Source organism: Cibotium barometz, chromosome 24 (assembly GCF_041138505.1).
Source record: "Cibotium barometz isolate CiBa-2024 chromosome 24, ASM4113850v1, whole genome shotgun sequence".
Classification (NCBI taxonomy): Eukaryota; Viridiplantae; Streptophyta; class Polypodiopsida; order Cyatheales; family Cibotiaceae; genus Cibotium; species Cibotium barometz.
In genome coordinates, this window is record NC_141069.1 from 52646712 (window position 1) to 52660946 (window position 14235).

Genomic DNA, 14235 nt, shown 5'->3' on the forward strand with positions numbered 1-14235 from the left:
CGGTTTGACCTTTCAGATCGTTGAAGGATATATAATGCCCTCCATGACAATTTATGGAAACCATGTATGTACATGGTTACCCCTTGAGGAGCTTGTTTTGAAGGATCCACCAGGGGTGGAAGAGCTAGAACAAATTCTTTTTCATTCTGTGATGCAAAATGGATGCCAGAAAAGTACTTCAAAGACTATCCATATATACTTTGAGTTTATGAGGAAGTGGTTGGTTCAGATATATTTGAAGTACATGCATATAGATGTCTTGCGATCAAGAGGGAGGGATTGAACCTCGAGTCCTTTTCATTGCATATATATTGGATTGGAATTGATCATTATTCTGTTTATATAATGGTTACTTGGACATGCTCTAGTTTGGGTGGCAATGATGCCCGATAGCCCAAGGAGCATGTATTTGGGTGGCAACGATGCTAGATGACCCATTGACGGCAACGATGCCAGAATTGCCGGATGACCCATTGGACGACAACGATGCCAGATATCTTGGACTTCACAACCGGGTGGTCATTGCGACCAGATGGCCTAGATGATTGTATTGGATTTCACAGTTGGGCGGTCATTGCGACTAGATGATCTAGATGACTGTATTGGATTTCATAGTCACGCGGTCAATGTGACTAGATGGCCCATATGACTATTGAGGAACTCTCGGGTGGTCCTAGTGACCAGATGGCCTTGATTGATAGTCTGAGCGGTTTCCCTCGGGAGCTAGATAGCTCAATACGGTTTCTGATGAAACCAAATAGGACAATCCATAAACAAGAGGATCATTACTTGTGCACTGCATACTTATGTATGTTTGAATTTCTTTGACTTTGTGTGTTGTTTTTGATGTATGGACAATGCTTGGATTTATGGCATGTAGTCCACTGGGCTCCAGACTACCTAACTAGTACCTAGAATACCCAGTAAACACGAATGATGCATACTTGTTTGTTGACTAGCTTTTGCCTAGTTCTTGCAGGAGGTAGGTATGCAATTATTTTATCTAACACATGTGACAGGCCGTGAAGACGTGCCATCAAGAACAAAGACATTGATCAAAGATAAGGCATAGAGATGTTGCCAGATGAGCAAATGACACTACAAATGTGGGGAATGACCAGATGCAAAAGCTCACCCCGACAGGGCTAGTAGTGGAAAATATTTGAAACATATGGATGTGCTTGGAACACTTGCAGTTCGCAGTTGAGGACAACTGCGATATAAGAGGGAGGGAATGTAACTATTTGGCCCTCCTAACTCTATTTCACATGATGGAACACATGCTCGGACACATGGACAGGTTGATGAAAGCATGGGAACAGGGATCATGAAGGTGGGCCAAGAAAAAGCACCAATTTTGGACAAAAAGCAAGAAAAAGAAAAAAGTCAAACTAAGTTGACGGCGAGCTAAGAGCACCATTGAAAAAAGGAGACTGAGCCGGATCAAAAATATTGGCATCTATGCTATGAGTAGTGTCACATGTGAACATGGGCTAACCAAGGGCACTTTTCTCCCTTTGGGTTTTTTCCCTTGGCCATCTGTGTGAAATGACACCACCATTATTATTGTATTTTGATATTATGGAGTCAACTCTTGAGATCCACACATTCTATGCTATCCCTCTTTGTGTGAGCATCAATCACAATCTCTCTCGTGTTCTTGCTGCTGTTTATTCTTTGTGTGTCTATGTCTATAGAACCCTAACCCTAATAGTGGTATTAGAGCAAGGTTGCCCCCCTTCTGCACGGAGTTCTATTCACGTAGTTCTGTCCGTTGACACTCTGCGGTTCCGTCAACAGGCATGCAGCTCCGTTGGCATAAGTTTTCGTCCGCCCGGGTGTGCTCTTTTCCACCGCTGCCTAGCCTCCGTGTCGCCCGTTTTAGTTTCCAATTCAGGCGGCGCTAGTGCCGAGGGCTCCACCACCGCCCCGCCACTCGGCGGCGCTCTCACCAAAGTGGGCGACGGCTGACTGAGCTCAGCACACTTGTGGCTAATGTGGCATTGGACAGAATTCTGAAAAAATTTGGGTCCATCTATCCGTCGCCATCCCCTCTTCCGGCCGGCATTCCGTCTTCCGGCCACTCCCCATCGCGTTGACGCCATCGCTGTCACCGGAGGCCTTCGTGCCGTCGACACTCGCAGCTCCCGTCACTGTTGCCCGCCTGCTAGGTCGCTCATCGTTGCCGATCCCGTACCGGGACGTCCAGTTGCCGGACCCTCCTGTCTGTCGGACTCGGCTACCGTCGAGAGCAAGAATTTGTTGTCTTCATCATCATCCTCCAATTGGGCAGATCCCTTCCACGAAGGCTTGGTTTGCATCTTTGAGAAGGTCAGCTTCAGCAACTCCTATCTTCGCTGCGCGCCTAGAGGTCTGTCATCTCCCGTCGGTTGACAATCTTTGCAAAATCAGGGTTACAGCTGTTCAAGTAACTGATTTTTTGTTCAGTTCATGGGGCTTTTGTGAAATATTTGCTTCATTGCAAAAATCAGGTGCAGGAAGCAAGACATGGCAACATTTGGGTGCGCATGAGTCCAATTAACTCACTAGGGTCACCAACCCTTCCATGAGTTCACATACTCACTCAACAAAGTCACCGACTCTTCATGACTCATTGACCAGAGTCACGAACTCTTTCATGAGTTCACACACTCACTAGGGTCACCAACCCTTTGCATGAGTGTACACATTCAATAGTCAAAGTCACCAACTCTTCTTACTGACTTAAGAGTGTCACCAACTTTAATCACTCATTAGAGTCACCAACTCTTGTATGAGTGAATCCATGCTCCAGGAAATCCTTCCACATGTCACAGACCTCTAGAGGATTGTGACATTGCAGGCTCCTCTTCTTCATCCATTGATGAATCCACCTCTGTGGAGTTGTTCTTGTCACTGATGGTCAGCTACTTCTTCATTGAACGATATTGTGGATGAAGCCTTCTCTTCTACCTGATGAGACTACTCCTCGAACACCACATCACAGCTGACATTTATCTTCTTTGCCTCCAGTCATATAACCGGTAACCCTTCGTCTCCATACTGTACCCCAAGAAGATACACTTCCTACTCTTAGAATCCCACTTGGTTCTTGATGAGTTTCGAACATGAATATGATAGTCACAACCAAATGTCATGAAATATACACTTGAAGGTTTCTTACCAGAATAAGCCTCTTAAGGTGTCATGCCCTACACTACCTTTATGTAACTCAGTTATGCGCTGTTGTGTTAATTTCCTCGGCCAAAAAAGAATTTTGCATTTCTTTCTCTTTGAGCATACTCCATGTCATCTCCACAATTGTGCGATTCTTGCATTTTACAACACTAGTTTGTTGTAGAGTATAAGTAACTATCAAATCTCTCGACCCCATGTTCCTTGAAATAGGCACTGAATTTACCTGATGTGAATTCTCCTCCTCAATCTGTGCAAAACTTCTTCAGCCTCTTTCATGTCTCATTCTCTACCAAGCTATGCCATATTTTGAATTTTCCAAAAGCTTCAGCCTTATTCCAAAGAAAATACACCCACATCTTCCTATTGAAGTTATCGATTAGTAACAAAAAATAGGCAGAACCACCCAATGCAGTGGTTGGCATTGTACCACAAAAATCTACATGAACAAGCTCTAGAGGAGCCTTTGCACCATTCTTGCTATCTTGTGGAAATGCATGTCAATGTTGCTTGTCTATCATACAAGCTTCACATACATTTGACATCTCAAAAAATACTAGTAGATGTTACACAATCCCAATCCTTTGCATCTCTTTTAAGACTACAAACTTGCATAGTCACAAGGGACGGGGGACGGTAACGGGGGACGGGGACGGGACGGGGGACGGCCATAAGTAGGGAACGGGGACGGGGGAGGAAACGGCACTCAAAAAATACTTTTTTTTTTTAAGTTTTTCTACTCCACACTTATTCTACTTTGGAAGTACATCAAAATACGTCGTGACCCGAGTGTGAGCCCTCAGTCCAGGGACAGTCAAGCACGAGCTACATAGGTCAATCTCTGAGCTTTAGAGGTTAGTCAGTTGTCAATCCTCTTAACCCACTTGGAGAAAGCATCACTTAGAAGCATGTAGTTGTTAACCTTAGCATTAAATGCATGTAATGCATTCTAGGTTCATTCACATAGAAGGGGGCCAGCCCCAACTTGGGCTAGCCTTGCAAAGGCATCCAAGGCCTTTGCCATGCAGTCGGCTGCTGCCAACAGGTGTTGCTATAGCCCGACCAGTAGCTCTTGGGCAGCCGACTGTGCATGTGAGCATTAATTACTGCAGCCGACTGTGCATAATACCAGTCGTGGGCATTTCTTGCAGTCGACAGGGTCTTTGCATCAGCTGACTGGCATTTATGGAGTCGTGGGACATTTTTGCACCAGCCGACAGCCTTTTAAGGCAGCCAACTGCTGTCCGGAAGATGTATAAAAGCATTGCCTCAGCCCACACAAATTCATTCAGGTATATTCAGCACAGTACCTTCAGTTTGCAGCATCCACACATTCCAGGCTAAGAAGGGGGATACTCTTCACATTCAGCCAGCATATGTGCAATCCTACAGCTTTCTGGACTTGCATCAGTGGCCAAGCCTCAAGGAGAGTCTTCAGCAGAGCCTCGGGATAGCTGGATACTCAGCCGACGTACGGTCTTCCTCGTCCTTGCGTTGGGCATTCATATCATTTGTACTCAGCATTGTACAGCATTTCTCCAAAGAATAATATATTCTACATTTTTTTTAGATTTTTGCAATTTTTTTGCATAATTAGTGTAATTTGCATAATTAGTATTTTTTAGCGTAATTCGCAAATACTCTTGCTTGTAGGGGGGGGCCTTCAATGGGTATTGGGACCCAATACTGTGTCGTCTTCTACATTCTTATTCTCTTCTCTCTCTCATGTCCCATGCCATGCGGATTGCGATTGGCCAGATACGGGTTTCATCCCACCACCTCAAAGTGGAGACAGGTAGAGCTGAGCGCATCTTCATAACTGGGAAGCTCATACGGAGATCCAGAGAGGAGAGGATCTGCCGATTATGCCACACAGAGGTTGAGACGGAGGAGCATTACATATGCCGCTGCCCAGTATACTATGAGATCCGCAAGAGGTTTCACTGTCTATTTTGTGAGGGATTTGGTCCACTCTCCAGGATCATTGACTTCCAGGACCGGCGTTGCCTAGGCCTCTTCCTGCTTGAGCTCCGCAGACAAGACACCTTCTTGAGAGAGCTTCAGCCCCAGACACCCCGCCCCCTCCCTCGCCAGCCAACCATCACCAGTTTCTTCCGGACCCAGGAGGTGGAGGACACCAATATAGTGGATCTTGTGGACCCTCCACGAGCTGCTTCGAACCTACCTCGCCAGAGAGGAGTTACCTCAGACCGAGCTTCCGCACTCCAGCGTGCCCCCCCCCCCCCCCCCCGCCCCCCCGCGGTCGGCCACGATCACCTCATCAGCTCCAGATCCAGGACATGCTCCACCGCCATCGAGCTACCTTTCCACGTGACATAGCTGAGGGAGACCTCTCGGCCATACTCATTAGCCCCATGCTTGATATTTTGGAGAGTGGTATACCATCTACTCGGAGCTGATGTTGCTCTCATGTTTCTATGTTCTTAGTATTCCATGGACAGTTTTGTATCACCCCATTGAAATAACTATGTTTATGTTTATGTTTTCTTTCTGTTTTATTTTCAAGTCCATGATGAGATATGCCATGGACATTATTGTATCTCATAGGCCCATTGGGTCTTTAGTAGATGCTTAATATATCTTTCTTTCTACTCTCTAAAGTTGATGCTAAAGATTCTCACCACATAAACACTTGGGGCACACCAAGAAAGGCTTTCAGGCAACAGTTCCAAGGGACGATGATCCTCCAAGGGATGGAGTGAGAGTGCCAGACTCATTTCTCAAGTTCAGGGATAGGGCAGGAACGGAATGGAGACTGGATGGAACAAATGCATAGATCTTCATCAGAATTAGAGTGGATTTGGAAACTGGGCTGGGTGTTCAGTGAAAAGATTGCCAGAGAGGGAAGAAGGACAAAGGGACTCCAGGAATAGAGAATGGAATGATGACATTCATCCAAGAAAACAGATTGGAATCTCGTCATCAAGTTTAGCAGAGGGGGATGTCATGTGCAAGACATGCACTAGCTGAGCATGATGAGGAGAGCAACCAGATAAAGATGTCGAAATACGCAGCAGATATGAGAAACTGCTGAGAGTACAACGTAGCAAGACACCAACATGAAGATGAGCAAACGCAAGAGAGCCTCCAGCAGGCAAAAACGCTGAAGTGTGTGTGGAAGAGAAAACGCAGATGAGAGATAGTGTGGCTGTGTGAACTCTACAATATATACAATAGATCCGATACAATACTCAACACAAAGTGTGGGGGGGCAAGGGGTGATATTTATATCACCCCTCAGGGCTGGTCGGCCAGCCTAAAAGCAGCCAACAGCACCCTCGATGTCCACGATTGCTAAAAATAGCAAGTCGGCCAGTATAATCCACTTGGCCTGGACAGGTAGAGTCGGCCAGCACAAAATCTGTCCTACGACCAGAAATATAAGAAAAAACATGGAAAAAAATGGGGAAAATTGATAGGAACTCCTGGGTGGACATACCCACAACAAAGGCCCTCTATGAGCACTATGGTACAGACAGGATGACTGCTAACACCCCCTCTCAGCTCTTGGATGTGGAACCAACCCCAGTGAGCTGGAGTGCCGCCGGAGCATAGCCTGAGGTAGAGACTTCATGAAGAGATCCGTTGCATTGTCTTCCGTTGAACAAAACTCTAGCACGATGTCATCAGCAAAAAAATTCTCACGAACAAAGTGACTCTGGATGACCGTGGGTTCCTCATGTGGAAACCCAATCTCGCCAAGTAACCTCTGCAACTGCACCACCTCTCGCAAGCAGCACCACAAGCAACCCGGTACTCTGCCTCTGTATATGACAAGGCAATAGTCGGCTGCCTCTTGCTGCTCCATGAAACAGCTCCTGAGCCGAGGGTAAAACAATAGCCTGATGTAAATCTCCTCGTGTCTGGATCTCCTCCCCAATCTGAGTCACTCCAACCGTGGAGTCTGACTCCATCCGTCATTCCCCCTCTAGGATCACAGCAGAGTCCAAGATCCTTTGTACGCTGCAGAAACCACGAGATCCGCAATCCTACGTCCCAATGAGTCTTCAAAGGCGTCTGCAAAAATGAGCTTAACAGCCCCACCAGGAAGCTCAAGTCCAATCTAGTGTTCAGCAACCAAATCAATGAACCAAACCGCTTCCGAAACAAAGAGGCATCAACCTACTCACAAGGATCATCAACTGTAACTTTCGTATGCCAAGTCCTGGAACCTGCTGAAGACCACACAAGGCCTTCCAACCTGTAAACCACCCCCTCTGAACCCGGAACCTCAAAGCTTGGAAGTTGCGCAACATCCGCCTCCGCCTGCAAGTCACCATCTGCCGCTTGCTTGGCTGTCCTACAAGCCCCCTGGGAAAGAGCTTCCTCAATTGCAAGAGGCTCTTCATCCCGACTGATACGAGACATCAGCGCATAGTTCACTTGTAAAGGCTCCTCTGACTAACGAAAGCAAGGACTGTAATGTTCCTGCCTACTGCTACCAACATCTGGCAAGCCATCCACCATCTGGTCTCAGAAAGCCTACTGCAACATATCCACATTCAAGTGGTCATGACGAAATTGCCACACATCACCCAACTGAGAACCTGTAAGAGAGAGTGCTCAGAGTTTGTAAATCCCATTCTCCATTAGTTGTCTTCATTTCCACTGTGCATTCTGACATGGTATCAGAGCCCCAATTGGCTTGAAGGTTGGAGACAAGTTGGCCAGCATAATCCAGTCGGCCTGGACAGGTAGAGTCAGCCAGCACAAAATCTACCCCACGACTAGAAAAATAAGGAAAAACATGGGAAAAAATGATAGGAGCTCCTGGTCGGCACACCCACAACAAAGGCCCTCTGTGAGCACTATGGTACAAACAGGAGATGACTGCTAACAAAAGACAGATCAGAACCAGAGATTAGGAGCATGAATTGCTAGTTGTAACACGCGGAAGCTTTGAGGGTCTTCTTTCAACCCTAAACACTCCTAGAAACATGCAGATGCAAAACGCAGATATGAAGAGAGAGTAGAGAGAGAGAGATGTGCTGGAAATTCAGTATATTACTATAGTACAAAAAGGTACTCTTCTACAGCCCTAGGCTGTCTTCATAAAAGGGTGATAAACACCAAAATCCTGATCCCTACTTGGACCCCTAAAGACCCAATCCCTAGAGGATTGAACTACAATGATGAGCACACTGCCCCTTTTATAGGACTTCACAAAGACTTGGCCAACTGGCCGACTGCTGGTCGGCCAGTCCACAGTCCATTAAATCCCTTCAGCACTGCCCGACTGGATATTCCTCCTTGATCATGATGCGCCTGCTGCCGCCTTGCCCTCTGGTTCAACCGACCAGCTATCTTTGCTTCTAATGCATTGTCAAGATGCCCTCCAGGCCTTGCTCTAAGTCCACACTTGTCCTCTTGTGCTCAAATCCTAACTCTATCTGGTTCATTCTCTTTATCTGGCTGCCTTTTCTGGACCAGCACCTGAGAATGTCCATGGCATTTATCATGCACATGACACTAGTTTTGGCAAGGATTTGACTAATGATGGACATGGAGGGGCTGCTGGCCAGCAGATACAGGTTGATGTCCTGTTGGCTATAGCAAAATTCGAATGTTTATCCAGGTAGCTGGCTGACCAACAATCAGCCAGTTTATGGTGTCATGTCCAGCCTATAAAAGGCAATTTTGCTCAACGATTTGATCCATTCATGCCAACAATGGATTGGGTCATAGAATTAGGCCAAGACTAGGGTTTACACCTTTTCATGGAAGGCAACCAAGGGCTGCAAGACTGTTATACCTTTTTGTACTTTGTGATATACTGAATACTCAGCTATCTCTCTTTCTCTTCTCTCTCTTATGCATGCGTTTTGCATCAACATGTTCCCAAATGGTGTTTAGGACTGAAAGAAGACTCCCAGAGCTTCCGCATGTAACACCTAGAGCGTATGCTCTGATACCATGTAAGAAAACACAATAGCGAAAGCAAGATCTTCACAATACAAAGTACTAAATTGCAAAAAAAAAGTGGAGAGTAAATAATATTACTACTTACAAACTTTGATTATAAATTGATGGCTATCCACCCACTCATCTACTCCGGGTAAGGAGCTATGATGGCAAATCTAGACAGACGTTGGACAAAGAATGTCTTGCTTACAAGAGTGCTTGAACACAATGAACTCGATGATTAACAAAGGCTGCCAAACTGGTCTATCTATAGTACCCAATATCGGCATATGCGTAGATCGGTCATGTCGGCCAACCCACAACTTGATCCAAAATGACCAACCGTCTGTATCATCCGGTTAGGATCATACTACTATGTGCAGCTCCCACAGTCCGTGAGATCATCTAGACCCTCAAACGGGCCCCGTAACCCAAGAACAATGTATCCTCGATTCCATTCACTAATGCGGTCACATAGCTTGCACAAGCATACATCCTACTTGGTAGTGTGCGAAATCTACATAAGCCATCTCCTAACCATTTGGCCACATTCGGCCACCATTCGTGTCTAAACTCGGAACTACCCGGTGCCCTAGTGCTCACCACAACGGCTACTCCTTATATAGAGAGCCTTACAAAATAGGGCACATCCATCACCCACAACAACACGAGAGCGGAGCATTGAGCAAATGCTTTTCCAACATGAATGGTAGTAGCAAGTAACGCGATTGATGACAAAAATTTATTCTTCCTATTCTGACACCACTCTGCATCCCCCAGCCAAGCCAAAATGACTAACTCCTGACAAATATGGAAGTATGCATACATCTGCATCATGCCCAGTGGTTACCCATTCAAAACACGTGTCAACCAGTGTTAAGCTCAGCTTATTACATTTCAACCAATTTTCAGGGATCATCATTTTTTTAATCAGAATCCAAATCAATTCATCAATTCTTGATTCAGTTGTAGTGTGCAAGAAATCGATACATTTGGTTCAAAGGGACTGAAGAAACCATGACTTTCAGTTCTACATCCTCAAACGAACTAGGGTTGAGCATCTGCCACTAAGTTAAGATGTGGCCATCAAAATTTGGTCCAAAAATAACTCCAAGTCTCACCGACAGAATTTCTTTTACCTCGATTGAACTAGAGAATTGATCTGGTTTGAGCTGGATGGCAGAAACCAAACAACCAGTACATAAGGTCACACCAAATCATCATAAATTCAGTCACCTCCCTCTCGAGTTCCAGTGTATGCTGATGCAAATCCACAGTGAATTATATGCATGAAAGAATATTCTTGAGTGCTGCATCTGTCCTCTTGTCACCTTTGCACTTGGGACACACTTACTTTGAGTGCAGAACTTCATGACAGCTGACACCGGTTCTCTTCGAAATGACGCTCCATTTTCTCTTCAAAAGAAAAACCTACTGGGGAATTTTTCCCCGGAACAACAGGTCAACCTGTTGGCCTGCTGTAGATAACCACGATGTGGTAAAAATCCCCCAAGTTTGAGCATTAATGTGACACCGGTTCTCTTCGAAATGATGCTCCATTTTCTCTTCAAAAGAAAAACCTACTGGGGAATTTTTCCCCGGAACAACAGGTCAACCTGTTGGCCTGCTGTAGATAACCACGATGTGGTAAAAATCCCCCAAGTTTGAGCATTGATGAAATTTTACATCCCTGACCCCTAGCCAGCCTTGAAACAGTCCCCAAACCTGCACTTTAAGCTCCATACTGCAATCTGGCTAGACTCCCTGTCCCTACTTCGCTCCTTCCGTGCCCATCACTGTAATTCTCATATGCTGTTGCCTCCGGAAACTGTAATATCCCATCAGAGGTATGCACCTGCTTTACCTTACCTTTTTTTATACTCAATGGCCTTGTCCCTTTATCAAATAGTGGCCTGTATGTCTCCTAAATTGACCTGTACCATGCCCTAGGAGACATGGCACATGCTACTGATAGAAGACAACTTCTTTTGCAAGAAAGTGTAGGCGTTATCCTAGTAAATCTATGTTGTTTTTTTTTAGAAAGAAAAGAAGCACCTGATGGAAGTCTCCTGATCCAGAGCCGGCGGAGCTGCCGGATGTATTGCTAATGCGGACGGGGACCTGCTCGAGGATGCGGCGGAGCTTGACCTCCAGGTCTTCGTCTTCGGCTTTAGGAGGCGCAGCACCGTCCGATGGCGCCGCTACCACCGCCAGCTGAAGGTCCGAGTCCTGTTGCAGAGCCACAATCTGTGTGTTCCCATCCGTGTAGGTTTGAGAAGTAGTGTAGCGAGGCATGAGTTAACCCCTCTCTCTCGCTCTGGCTTCTTCACCTGTGTGAATTAATTGCACAATACAATAGACAATGCTAATTGGCAGTCCAAATCTTGGTTTGCCTCTATTAATTAAACTACCCACACTCTTGAGCGCCCTTTCACACTCGAGCCGGGAGCTCTGGCACATCGCAATTCCCAGATTAGTGGGGATATATATTCGGCCACACAGCAATTTACACATTAGTGTGGATAATATTATGGATAAGTAATTGTTGCCTCTAGACTTGTTAAAGTATCGTTTTAAGCCTTAGAAGCCTTAGTTTATTTGGCTTGTATACAGTCGGGACCCTGCAGCACCCTAGTCGTCTATTAGGGGGTAAAAAATCACATGCTTGGTTGTTTCTGCAGTTCTCGATCACCATGGCTGTGGATGAAAAAACACGTGGAAAAGCATGGAAAGTAATATTGCCCAAACATCCGAGGTGTGAAAAAAAGAGCTGCTTAAAAAGAGCAAGAAGCTCTGGTGTGTACCTTGTTTTTGCATCCAATTTTCATAAATTAAATTGCTAATTGTATTCAGTGCTTTTGTTTATTACCTATTTATAAGCTTTTATATACATTGCCTAGCTACTTGATGATTTCTTTCGATTCTTTGTTCAACATAGTCATCCCAACTGCTCGCCAAAAAAAAAAAAAAGAGTCACTTCTAGTAAATCACCGAGTATCTTGCAAACAGTCTAAAGACCAAGTCTTTCAAGGTATCACAGTCACTGTGGTAGTGGGTAGTGGGAGTGGGTAATAAGGACATTGACTTGTCTTTCTGGGAACCAATCGAAGAGTTCGTGAAGATGGAATGCATGAAAGGTATGTTTACCATAGGAGGAACACTTCACCATCTTCACTTTCAGATGATCGTAGAGATCATGTCTACATCAGTAATAGTTGTAGGTAGACTACTCAAGTCCTATGGCCCAGGAAAGCCCAATGAAGAGATTGTCATGTGTAGATCAAGCAAATCTGTGTGCATATCTTTGAAGGTATGATGGGATATTGCATGAAGGACCTTCACAAGCCCCACTTTTGGTTCTTTGTCCACAACATTACTCCCAAAGAAATTACGAGAAGTAGGCAAATCTATGCTCTATATGGGAAAGTAGATCTCAAAAATAACGTATGTTTTACATCAATCCATCTTTGTCCACACCATTACTCTCGAAGAAATTACGATGGGAAATCTATGCTCTATATGGGAAAGCAAATCTCAAAAATAACATATGTTTTACACTAATCAATCTTTTTGTGTATATGGGCAGTTACATCAGTAATAGGTTTGGAATCACACTGCCCCCAACAACACTACTACGTACATTATGCACAGGTAATGATACCCAAATGCCTCCTGGTGGATAATCCCCAAAACTAGAATCACACTGCCAATAACACTATTGTGTATGTTATGCACAAGTAAAGATTACCAAGATGCCTCTTGGATATTCCCCAAAACTAGAATCAGTAGGATTTGAAGGGGGCAAAATTTATATAGAATGTGATGAAGCTACCTTCAAAGTGTCAGATAGAGAATATCAAGAAAATGTTCTCCATGCCCCCAAAAACACATGGGTATTATGATGTTGCCAATAGCATTTTTTGTTGATGAGGAGGCTTGCATTGATGAAGACAAGGAAGACCTACAATACAAAGCTACTTTGGAGGAAGACCAAACCCAATTGTCATCTTAGATAGTGAAGAAGAAGTACCAGAAAAGGACTAGTCTTATGGTTTCATGTATGTGTGTGTGTAATTGTATTGCAGAGATCAAAAGAGCAATTATGGAAGGACACATCTCTCCTAGGAGAGATACCAGTGATGTAGCTTTTATCTAACAGTTGCAATGTGTTTCCTTTCCTATGTTTGCAAGAGTGATGCTTTACGTGGTCTTTTCACTTATGTGTGCTTCAATTTTCAAGCTTGCAATGTGTTTCCTTTGCTATGTTTGCAAGAGTGATACTTTACGTGGTCTATTCACTTATGTGTGCTTCAATTTTCAAGCTTGCAAATAAAGGGCATTCAAGTACCCAATTGTTTGTTGCTACAATAGCACTTGCAAAGCACTGACTTTGAAGAGAGGCTCTGTAAATATGCACTCCCAAGTGCCTTTATAATAAAAGCTTTATAGTTTTAATTTTGTCCATGGTGTAAAAAAGCACACTATAAGAGATCAACCTAATACCATTGTATATACCTACGAAAACTACCCACGGCATCAGTAAGATCGTTGGTACAAGACCATCGGTATAATCGTTAGTATACTCATCGGTACTATCGACGTCTTTGCCTAAAACTACCCACGGCATCAGTATGATCGTTGTTACAAGACCATCGGTATAATCGTTAGTATACTCATCGGTACTATCGACGTCTTTACCGACTATTATACCAACGCTTTCTTTGAAACAAACGTTGGTATATGCATCAGGCTTTTACCATCGCATATACCGACATATATACTAACCAACATACCCTCGAGCTCTGGGAGATGCCACATGGCAATTCCCAGATTAGTGGGGATAATATTATGGATTTGGTGACCGGCGTGATGTTCCTCCCCCTCACGCTCGAGCGGGGGAGAGCTCGAGAGCTCGGCCACACAACAGTTCCCAGATTAGTGTGGATAATATTATGGATAGGTAAGTGTCGCCTATAGAGTGGAGTAAACCTTTCACTTGTTAAAAGTATCATTTTAAGCCTTAGAAGCCTTAGTTTATTTGCCTTGTTTTTTGTAAGTTGCCAGCCAGACCGATAAGTATGCAATTGAGACCAAGCTTCGAAGCATGCAGCACCCTAGTCTATTTGGGGGGTGATAAAT

At 44.7% G+C, this 14235-nt stretch overlaps 1 protein-coding gene across 1 annotated transcript in view; it reads right to left on the reverse strand.

The window, feature by feature from the left end:
- LOC147625441 (PRKR-interacting protein) overlaps window positions 1-11480 on the reverse strand; it is a 57688-nt gene extending 46208 nt beyond the window's left edge. Inside the window, exon 1 of the mRNA XM_086818774.1 lies at window positions 11152-11480. Coding sequence (XP_086674900.1) covers window positions 11152-11391 — 240 coding nt within the window. The 5' untranslated portion in view covers window positions 11392-11480. The remainder of the gene's footprint in view (window positions 1-11151) is intronic.
- Window positions 11481-14235: the final 2755 nt, after the last annotated feature.